The 12,118-nt window shown below is 39.6% G+C and overlaps 1 protein-coding gene across 1 annotated transcript in view; it reads left to right on the forward strand.

Annotated features, from left to right (window-relative positions):
- Nucleotides 1-5,225: 5,225 nt before the first annotated feature.
- The window catches only part of LOC145414710 (uncharacterized), a 373,182-nt gene continuing 366,289 nt past the window's right edge, over nucleotides 5,226-12,118 (forward strand). Inside the window, exon 1 of the mRNA XM_080284237.1 lies at nucleotides 5,226-5,335. Coding sequence (XP_080140363.1) covers nucleotides 5,300-5,335 — 36 coding nt within the window. The 5' untranslated portion in view covers nucleotides 5,226-5,299. The remainder of the gene's footprint in view (nucleotides 5,336-12,118) is intronic.

The following is a 12,118-nucleotide window of genomic DNA, read 5'->3' on the forward strand; positions in this document are numbered from 1 at the left end:
ATTTTGTCTTCTCTGGGTAAATTAAAATTACATGGAATAGTGACTTAGGCAGCTGTATAGTAATTTATGTTACTGGCTTAAAAGTATATAGTATGGTAGTGAACTAGGAACCATTTATTTATTTACTTTTTTTTGGAGAGGGGGCGAGTAAAAAAAAAAAAAAATCTATAGTGTGGAAAAGTGACCTAGGAGCCATTTATTTATTTATTTTTTAAGGGGGTGAATCAGAATCCTATACTATGGAAAAATTACCTATGCAACTACATAATTTTCTGTACCTGAGTCAAAATTCTAGAGTAGGCAAAAGTCCAGCAGCTGAAGTCCAGTTTTTACCTGACGATTTTCCCAAACTCCAGTCCATAGCAGCTCAAGTTTAATTATTACAGATTTATGAATAGAAAACACCTGTAGTCTGGTGTATGGATTTTTTTTTTTTTTTTACCTGTATTTAGTTTGTTTCTTCTTGGTCATCTTCTCTCCCTCCTCATCCTTCTCTTCTGCTTCAACTTCTTTCTCCTCCTCGTCCTCTTCCTCTTTTTCTTCTTCCTCCTCCTCCTCCCCTTCCTTCTCCTTTATTTCTTCTTTAAAAAAAAATAACTTGGATTATATGGTCGTATTGAAAGAGGTTAGAAAGTATACATCATGCCCTTCTGTACTATGACGTCATTTTTAGGCTATTCTTGGTATACTCTGTTCACTTCAGCTTGACCTAAAGCTGCCGTCTCTCGATCTTGAATGCCGAGTTGTAACAAGAGCACTGAAATATGTTTTGGCTTAAATTTGTCATCTCCCCTTATTGAATTCTGAGTTATAACAGTAGATTAACACTAGAATATGGTGTTAGTCACGAAGAAGTGATATAGAAGAAGCAAAGCCGTAGTATTATATTTTTCTGCCACCGAGTTCAGGGAAATAAAAAGCTGCATAAGGGCCAAAATCTGGGTCGCTAAGGTGAAGCGACTTTAGAATTTCGCCTGATATTTTTACCTGCGGCGAAGCCGACAGGTCTATAAGTGGTACACGTGGGGTATTTTTTTTTTTTTTTCCTCGAAGGAAAATTCGAATATCTGCTCTTGGAGAGATCTGGGCTGTTTTCTTACGAAATACAAGATTGCCCAGTTTGAATCTTGAGTTGATTTGACATGTCAGCTGTTGCAGCAGCTGATGCATCAGATATAACATGTCAGGTGTTGCATCAGCTACTAGGCGATTTTCAATTTCGGCTATAAGGAGGCATTTTAGCGACTTATGAAATACTAAGTTGCTCAGCTTGATAATTTAAGTTGATATGACATGTCAGCTGTTGCTTCAGCTGATTATTTTGCAGTTTTCAGTTCTGGCCATAAGGAGGCATTTTAATAAACAATTTCTCATTCTGTGAGTTTCAAAGAGAAACTTTAAAACTGGCTGCAATAGTCTCGTCGCATGTCTGTGAAGATAGTCTCTTTGTGTTATGGTTGTGGCTCAGTCTGCAGGTGTGGGCGTTGGTGTGACAGTGGGAGTGAGAAATGAATAAATGATGCAGGGTGAATATTGATAACGCTGACTGAAGCGTACCACATACGACAGATCGCCCGCTTGGGTGTAAGATGAGCCTTATATATGGACAACCCTATCTTTCGTTCCTGCTACTGACAGACGATTTTATTCAGCTCTAGGTGACTCTTTATATTAGTCTCCAGTAATTCCTTCAGTACAGTGAGGCCACTTCATCGTGACTAGCATTACTTTATGCCCAGTTTTTCGTCCTGCTGTTGCTTATTTCACGTTGCACGGGCAGAAAGACAGTGCTACGGCTCTACGCCCTTTCCATAGCGCTTCTTCGTGACCAAGATCTAAAGACTAACAGATCTTGTTCGTTGATTGCCCAGTTTTTCGTCCCTTCCCAGCTTTTTCACATAGCCCTCTAGCAGACAGGAGACTGTTACGGTTGTACATCCTTTTCATATGGTAACACTTTGTGACTAGCATCGTATTCTAGTATTAGACTATTGTTACAGCTCAGCGTTCAGTACAGAAGGATGTCACTTTTAGGCCAAGCTTGAATAAAAGGAGTATAGATGTCAGCGCCACAGAATTTTATGTGGCATGGAAAATAACCAAAGTGTCATGCTTTTATCACTTTAATTTAGCCTAAAATTACCATTTGTCCATCTTGAATGCTTTCTCGTGCCAACAGATTAACACCAAAACACGATGCTAGTCACGAAGAAGTGCCATGGAAAGGATGTAGAGCCGTAGCAATATTTTATTCTGCCACTTTTGTTTTTTTTTTCTCGTTCGTTTATAGGCTACCGTAAAGGCTCCAACATGCTTCCATCGCCTGTTTTCTCGTCACTTAGGGACATTCCGTAATACCATTTCCTTTACCGTGTATTTTTTGACATGGCTGGTGAATAATATCCTTTTGTACATTATCTATGCATAGTATTGCGATATTGGAAGGATTTATGTAAAGCGGAAGAGGGCAGTAAGAATTAATGAAGAAAATAAATCGCTTAGGAAAAGGTGTTAGAGAGGTTCCTCAACCGACGAGATTACAGATCCATGCATCGGCCTCATCACCTAATGCTACCATATTCCCAATCCCCCACTGTAACTCGCCAGCCAGAAATGACCCAGTTCCTGTGTCCCCGGTTAAGAATGCTACCATATTCCCAATCCCCCACCGTAACTATCCGGCCAGAAATGACCCAGTTTTTGTGCCGCCGGGTTAAGAATGCTATCATATATTCCCAATCCCCCACTGTAACTCGCCGGCCAGAAATGACCCAGTTCTCGTGTCCCCGGGTTAAGAATGCTACCATATTCCCAATCCCCCACTGTAACTCGCCGGCCAGAAATGACCCAGTTCTTGTGTCCCCAGGATAAGGAATCGCCTCTGTACCTCTTGTCCACACCCGTACGAATGCACCGGGTGGTTTTATTTACTTCAGGTGCGCTATACATTTAAGTGAAGATTTTATATATTCCACGTAGGCCTGTCCCTTGGGCGTCAAAGTTTTTTTTGTTTTTTTAATAATCTTTTTTTCTTTTGTTCTTTCTTCTTCTTCATCTTGTTCTTGTTCTTTACTACAGGAAAGTTTTATTCAAGTTAGGATACCCATAGTATTTTTTCCAATTGTTCTCTCTCTCTCTCTCTCTCTCACACACACACACACACACACACACACACACACACACACACACACACACACACACACACACACACACACACACACACACACACACACACCTGTTTGTGTATCTATAGCCAGACACCTAATCACAGAAGGGGTGACCACTTACAAATCACCTCCATGTCTGTATGTGGGTCATCAGGCTGCCATTTCTCCAGCTCACATACCCCATCGCTCTATAGGGGGGAAACAGATCTAATCACAGGGTCATAGATATTTCATTCTGTTTACCTGTGGGCGATTTTGTGTCACTATCGTTCTTGCCGTGCACTGACATCCACCTGTATGGCTTCCTTACCAACACTGGCGTACCCATTTTTTGCTTTTTTTTTTTTTTTTTTTTTTTCCTCCGGATATCCCCCGTCACCTTCTTCCGTCTCCAAGGCCCGTAATCTCGTCGGTTGTGGAAGCTCCCAGTCACCTTTCCCTATGCGATTTATTTTGTCTGTTCCGCCGTACTGTCTTCTGTGTTACATAGCTTCTTCTGATATCGTCATGCTCTGCACAAATAATGTACGAAAGAATATTAACCGGCCATATCCAAAACAGATAGCCGAGAAAGAAGAAAGGGAGCTTCCTTAACAGTCGTGAATACAAGCCCAAGCCCTTTGCCACGAGAGCATGGTAGCTTTAGTTGAATAAAATCGTCTGACGGCAACAAAATACAGGTCGTCGTTCTGAAGAGGTTACCCCATGCAGTGCGCAGATTTTCAGCCTTATGCTACCGCCCCGTGAGAGACCCACCTTAGTGAAGAGATGAGTAACTGCCTCCATTAACCCTCTGGAAATTGTCTTCTGTATTTCATTCTTGCTGCCGTCATGCTTTAAATTCCGCTGTAAGGCGTTCCTCGTAGTGAATGGCTCGTAGACTACACGATCGAAAAACTGCTAATCACCTAGCTATGGGAGACTCGAACCCTCGTTAGCAAGGCGAGGTCATTACTCCAACGGGTGTAATCTGCCACTAGACCAGGTGATCTTCCTAGCCTATGCTGATTTTTTTTTCTTTGGTCACTTATCCCTCTTGAGGGTATGCTACAAAATCCATACTCCTCTCCCCCCCTTTCTCCCCCTTCCCTTTCCATTTTAGCTTGAGTTGGTCCTTGCAAAGAAAGTTGACCAGCATAAAGCCAAATCCAAGAATCTTTTTGAGATACGAAGACACGTTGTTAAAAAAAAAAAAAACTTGGAAGAAAATCCTCCAAGATTATATTGAAGTATGTTTGTCATTTATTGTTTAAAATTATGACTGATGCTGAACACAATGCATTTTCATTCCTGCTGGAAAGTTGCTGTTGACTTTACCAGTTTTGGGTATTCTGCAGTTTGCTATATTGATTTCCTTGGCGGCACACCTAGTCTGTACACTCCAGCTTTAAACCCAGCCAGTGCCACCCAGCTGTGCCTCCAGCTACCGTAGTGCTAGAAATGTCTGCTGTGGGGGCTGAGTCGGGTGGTTGGACACCATTGCGTACTATCAAATTGATATCAAACTCCGCCCCGCCACGGCAACCTACCATTACGACAGAGCGGCGGCGCGAACCCTGCCACTGCTGGGGGACTGAGGGCCACTGCGGCGCTATCAAACTGCTATCATTGGTCGATTACGTGGCATCAAACTCCGCCCTCCATGATAGCCACGCCCACACCAATGGCCCCCTCCCCCCCACGACAACACAGACCGCGCACACAACGGTTGCCAACGTTATATCTCGCGGTGGTCGCCTGTCGCATTATCACATTATCCTACTTAATTCCCGATACCAAATAATCTCCGTGGCGTGGCACTCTGATGAAGTACTTTAACTCAAACATTAATATTAACTTAGTAGCTTATATCAAGTGATCAATGCGTTTTATGAGCGGATAACAAGCGATAATCACCGGCTGATATCAGTAATCTAGTTCTGGCGAGGACCGGCAACTGTGCTAGGGAGCGGGATGGCTCTTAAAGATTGCCTCTAGTTGTACTCCGTGGTCGGTGAGAGGTGCTGCGTGCGTTTGTCCATCTATCACTTTATCCCCCTAGTTTTTTTTCCCCCTTTATTGTTTCGTGCAGTGGCTCCTGGATATCCGTCAAAATTCGGGTCAAAAACCGTGATCCCTTGCCCGTGTACCAGATGGAGAACCCGGAGCTCGAGGAAGACGGTCGTATGGTGAGTGTTTGGGGCTGTCGGAGTGTTGTGGTTCCGTCTTCGCCGCTTTGACGTTCTTAGGCCAAATTCTCTTGGCTGTAGCAGACTCCGTAACACGTCCTCTTCAATGGTTCATTTTCCTTATTACTGCATATATTCTTCTGTGTGCTGTTGATGAATTATGAACGTCAGTGTGTTTGTGCTAGTGATATAAATGAGATTAAGGTGTCATAGAAGAATTATATCGCTAAACGCTCAAGGAAGACCAAGAGGAGGGTGGGTAGCATTTATTCATTGGCGATTTTTTTTTTTTTGTACGTGAGACCAAGATATATTCGTGTATGTTATTGATATTTGTTTTAATGGTGGCAGTCTAATTTACACCAATACAAGAGGATAATTAAGGTGAAATTGGGAAAAATCTCTCTGAAGACGCAAGGGAGAGGAAGGGTTACCTAATGGGGGTTTGTTTTGAGTGGTTTAAATTGCGAACATTCCTGGTTGGGGCTCCACGTGGGTTGTGTTGTGGTGGTGGGTGTGGTGGGTATCACATGGGGTGTGTGAGTACGGCGGAACATGTAGACTCCTGTATAGAACTTAATCTTGTATGGGTAGGCTATGACGGAACATATAGTGACTACTGTATATAGTTTAATCTTGTATACTGTGTTGACTTTATACCTGTGTTCATTATGGCTGTATTATTTAGTGCTTTCAGTATGATGGTTTATTTATTTTTTTTTGAGGGGGGCCACCTTTATTTTTGTTTATTTATTGATATAACTTATGGATGAAGGTAACTCATGTCAAGCACCTCATTAATTATATCAAAGTGTGATTAAGAAGGAGATAGGAACATCGGGCAAGAATATAGCAAAAAAATACATCTTTGTAGTGAATGGATTGATTGTCGTTATTATATTATTATTATTATTATTATTATTATTATTATTATTTTGCATTAACCAAGAAGTACTGTGGGACTGTTTTGCGTTCAGTACCGGGCTTGGAGCTGAGGGCATTAGTAGTAGTATTGTCTTGCTACCATCTTAGATTTAATTCGGCAAGAGAGATGTGCTTAGAGCTGGAGGGGTTAGAAACAACCTCTTACGAATATTTACCCACTACGGTGTCAGGGGTTGTCCTGTGTAAAAGTTGATGGTAGTAAGGAGAATGTACAAGGAAGACGTTATCGTACTGAAGTGGTTATTCCTGAAGACCTTTATTGTATTTTATTGTTACCGTCAGGCGATTTATTTATTCATTTACCTTTGGGGAGACACTCAGGGAATATTCTGAAGTCCACATCTAACCCCTCCTGCTCGAATGCTTGTTACTAATCAGGATAAGATCTCTTGATAGCAAATAATACAGGGAGCAGAATGACTCATGATCAAGCGAGTGTCTGAGTTTATTTTTTATTTTTTTTTTTATACCGAAATTCAGCATGTAGTAGTAGTAGTAGCAGTAGTAATAGCAGGAGGAGGAGGAGGAGGATAATGTTGTTTAATCTGCTGGGAGATACAGTATGTTAAAAATAAATATGAGTTGTGAAGACATGTACCTGGCATACAGACAGGAGCCTTCTGATTACATGCTACCTGTCATAGCTCACCTGAAATTACAGGTGAGTTGATAGCCTACACTTGACAGGCATCGGATTGTTCATGTTAGATTCCAAAATAATTTTCAGAAGGAAAAAAAAAATGAAAAAAGTTGCAATTGGTCTTGCCTGTGGTCAGTCTAGAATGGCAAGATCTGAGTTAGAGATTAGATATTGCCGCCATTTTTTTCCCTTTATATAAATATCATGTTGTGGCTTACGATATATAGGATAATTTATTTATATTGTGGTGTGGAATAGATTATAGTTACCGGTATTATTGCCATTGTTATTATTATTATTATTATTATTATTAATATTATTATTATTATTATTATTATTATTAATATTATTATTATTACGGCATTATTTTTTTTTCCCGCGGTTAGTTTGCCTAAGTGAAGTGCGTTTTGGATATTCACCTCCGGAATTTTGCTTGCACAGTATACACATCAGGACTTTAATACAAGCATACCTTGTACCGCAGTCCCATACATCACTCCAGTCTTCTTTGATAATAAACAAATCAGGTTGCCAGGATTATCTGATGACAATAAATTAATGTTAAATTTAACATATAATAAGGGCTGCGTGTTCATCACTTTACATATTACTAGTGAAAATGACTGACGATTTTACTATGCCCTGGAAAAAGCAGTTAAAAAAATGTGAGGATTATTACTTTTGGCCTGGAATGAAGAACTAAGAAAGGGATTATATTTTACTTCAACTTCCGATGGTTGGTGGCATACGACCTCATGACAGCTGCCCCATTGGTTATATTTCGATCCGTCAGTCAATTTACGACGGACGATTTTATTCACCTCACTGACACCCACCGCAGCCCAAAGAGTTAACCCCTTCATAGTGCACATGTTTATTTTGTTCTTGATAAGGCCAGGTGATTGTTATTTATTTATTCTTGTTATTTTTATTTTTTATTAATTTTTTCAGAGGGGGCTTTGAAATGACAGGGTTAAGGGCAATCTTTTTTTTTTTTACCCCAGAGTGCGAGATGTCCTTCACGAGGTATATACAAAGGAAAAAAGAATTGTAGTTGGCGGATAGAATAATTTTGTGGGTGTCAGGATTATGATTGCCGATATAGAAAATTGTGTACCTTGAATTTGACTCTCTGTTATCGTGTTTTTAATTTTTTCTTGGAGGGAACAGTCTTGCGGGATTCTGGCCTTTGGTTCCTCCTTCTTTACATAAAAATAAATATTCCTTTCTGTTTAGCGATAGTCTAGCACTTTGTACCTTAATTTTTGTCAGCCATTTGTAGAGTTTAAATTATTGTTCAGGTTACATAGTTATAATTTTCCAGTAATACATCAGTTCAAGATCCGACACTTAATTGATTTTTCTATAGGCCTATATTTTTCTGTAGGTCTATACAGTACCGGCATGTTACAGCATATTGTAGACGGAATCGAATCAAAGAACATACGGATGATCTGTGACATAATCTACATTACTTTAAATTATATTAATTTTTTTTCTAATAATGACAGAATAGACTTATTTAATATAACCGAAAATTGCACAAGCTACCCTTTGTAAAGTAAATGAATAAAATGAATAAATTAAATAACCGAAAGGCGTTGAGTATAAAGTATTAAAGTAGGGTTTTTAACAGATTTCACAATCGTTAAGTAGAGGGAAATGAGTTATGTTTGATATACTGTATTCAAGTACTTATCACAATGAATATATATATTTTTTTTATAAAGGGTGCGGGTCAGACGAAATTTAGTGAGATCCCTCCTTAGTTAATTACAGGTCTTAGGGTAGTTTGTTAAAATATAAAAGATGTCCCCTGGAATAAGATTAATGAAGATTATAACCTCTTTTGTGTCAGATGTGTCTCCTAATCTGAAGTCATGTGGCGATAATCATGATAGAATAATAGGTATGTTGGTCGTCTGGAAGGCTTGATAGGGATTGATAAGTATATTAGCAGCTGACATTCATTTGTGGTTGTCTATACTGCAGATGAGAGTGCACGTTAAATTGTGGTTGATAAAATGATGTAGCGGAGAGAGGGTGCGTTGTGACGGGAGGTGCGTGGAGCGGGGCGGCGGCGGCGAGGTGAGGCGTGGTGTTGTCCCTGTTCGATACACATGCAAGCCGGCGCCGACCTCACCTCACCTGTCCTGTCCTAGTTAAGTTACGGCGCTCTCCCGAATATGTTCGCCACGCGTGCAAAATTTCATACTAGGTTTTTTTGTTTTGTTTAATCTACCATAAGGTGATTTTATTCTGGTTTAGAAAGACATCCCTTACTGAAGATCTAATAAAGGCTAACGGAAATGAAGATACCGTTATTCATTTACTTATTAGTATTCATTTTTATTTATTCTTGTCATCTCTTGGCGATTTTGATTTCGCTAAAAAAGACCCATCGTACTGAAGGGGTAAATGAAGGTCGATGAAAATGGGAACGATTTTTTTTCTCGTTCTTTTTGTTACCGATATCTAGATTATTTTATCCGGTTTATTCGAAATCTTTCAAGTTGAATAGAATCGTCTGGAGGGAGGACGAATAAAAAAAAAAATCAAGGTAGTGCAGTGGTTAAGCAAGACGGCTGATAAAATTGATAACGTCAGTCCGTGCGAAGCGATAAGATGATGGAGGTAGGAAGAATAAACTAGGCAATAAATATAATCGTTTAGTGGTTAAGCAAGAGATCTGATAGAATTGATAACGTCCATCTGTGCGAGGCGATAAGTAGAGGGAGATACAGTCCCGGTGTATACTTATCTCTCGCTCAGCCTTTAGCCAGTTACATTTTATTCTTCTAAACGCAGACGATTTTGACTTCTTGAATCCCGAGACGTCTTTTTCTAGCTCATCTTATTTTTGCTGCTGTTTATCTTGTGGTTGGTGATCCTTTTATCTTTCTTATCTTCAGCTTTCCATTTTCCTTCTTGGTGAGAGCATTATTTACGATTTTCTTTTAAACTTTGCGTTTTCTTTCCTGTACCTTTGTTCTCCTGTTGCTTTTTTGTACTGGATTCTTCTTTATCTTTCTTCATTTTCCTTATAACCTTTTCTTTATCTGTTATCATTATTTTATTTTTATAGTCTCTTCTTAATTCCAGTTTCTTTTTTTTGTTACCGGTTGCTTTATTTGTCTGATTCCCTTTTATCAGTGCATGTTAAATTCGTCTATCGTCTTCATTTACCCTTATCTGTGGAACTCCTCTCATATCTTCCTTCTTTTTCCTCTTATTCCCTTTTCTTTTGCTGTCACCTTTATTTTCCGAATTCCTTTTTATCATTCCGTTTTATCCCTTTTCTGTTACCCGCATTTGTCGACGCTCTCTCTCTCTCGTCATCTGATACGCTTTATCGATATGTTTCTAAGGCCTGAAGGAAATCAATGGAGATGTCGCCCATTTGTCGCTCGGTACGGTAGACAAATATCTTCCCTAAATGGAACGAATACATAGCGGAATAAATGAACCATCAGAAACACACACTAGTAGATAATAGGGTTTTCAATGTATATCGCCAGGTGTCAATTTTCTTCAGACGGAACTGGCAAAATTGTTTCTTTGCATTGGTGATAGGTCTCGTTTCTGGGGTTTCTCTTCCTGTTTTGGCTCATTTTTTATTTTATTATTATTATTATTATTATTATTATTATTATTTTATTTATTTACTTATATTTTTGGTGGGCTGGGAAGCTTCGTAACACCTCTTCCTGAGCGATTATTTTGCCTGTTATGCCGGAACGTTGTCTTGTGTGTTATTTATACCGTAATTCCCTCCCAAGCCGATGTGATGTTGAATGGAAAATAAAACGCTATCGTCCTGAAAGGGTTTATAAATGTCATAAATGGAATAGGTTTAGAATGACGATGATGATGAATGGTTCTAATATATTAGGACTGGTATGGATGTGGAATGTTGGTTGTGCATTGGTATGTATGTATGTATATATGTGTGTGTGCACAGTATGTAAGTAGGCTTTGTGTGGAGCGTGTGCACAGGTCCTTAAATGTCTTGTTTATGAGTGCTTTGTAAGTGACTCTTGTACAGGTGTGTGTGTGTGTGTGTGTGTGTGTGTGTGTGTGTGTGTGTGTGTGTGTGTGTGTGTGTTGTAACGCTTACATATATATGGTATTTATGCTCAAGTGATCGGTTTATGTACGCCTGAGTCATTTACCTTGAATGAGAGAGAGAGGAGGGGGGGGGGACTAATGAGATACAAATACATCGTTATAAAGACCTCATCCCAGATGCGTCCACACACCTGATTGACGTCAACACCTGATCGCATTCGTGCTTAACCCCTTCATTACGAGGACGTAGGTCTTTATTCCTACCGTCAGACGATTTTCATCAACTTACAGGATATTTTTTAAATTTAGTGAAGGGGTTCTCTTTAGTGTATAATAACCCCTCGAGAATGGAAAGTAGGAAAGCCTTGTTCTTTGCTATCTTTATCTCATTCTAGTAGTTCAGTTACTCTTCTAGGAGCTGCCTAGCATGGGCCAACCCGCCTACTGCAGTTATCCTCTCTTCTTATGTTCTTATGTTCTATCTCTTAAAATTGAGTTAATCGTCTGTTGTCCTTCACACCTTTCACTTTAACTTGGCCCAGAATTTCGTCTTTTTTGCATGTTATTTGTGTTAAGGCAATACTGTGGCTCTACATTCTTGTCGTAGCACATCCTCATTACTAGCATAATTCCCTAACAGTGTAATTTTCATACAGCCAGCACTGAGGATGCCTTGATATTAATTTTTAGGCCAAGTTAGGGTAAAAGCTATATAATAAAAGAATAAATAGGTAATCTGAGAGGGGGTTAATCCTCTGGAGTGGTGGGAAGGGGGTGTTCTCTTCAGCTGCGTAAAATCGTGTGGTTGAAGTGAAAAAAGGGCATAAACGAATAATAAAAAATAAATCTTAGCATCGTACGTTAATATCTTGTTAAATATCTGCCTTTAATATGGAGAGGTGGGATTTTTAGGCCAAGGTAAAATGAACGGAGTATAAAGGAAGAGAGGATATTTGGCAGTGTGTGTGTATGGGAGAGGATTGCCTATTATACTAACAACACAAAAATATGCCTGGTTCAAAAAGTTAAATATTTACACACACACACACACACACACACACACACACACACACACACACACACACACACACACACACACACACACACAGAGTACTTGGGTGGAGTAAGAG

This window comes from Coenobita brevimanus, chromosome 100, assembly GCF_032717465.1.
Source record: "Coenobita brevimanus isolate Jiangsu-jjx chromosome 100, ASM3271746v2, whole genome shotgun sequence".
NCBI classification, from domain to species: Eukaryota; Metazoa; Arthropoda; class Malacostraca; order Decapoda; family Coenobitidae; genus Coenobita; species Coenobita brevimanus.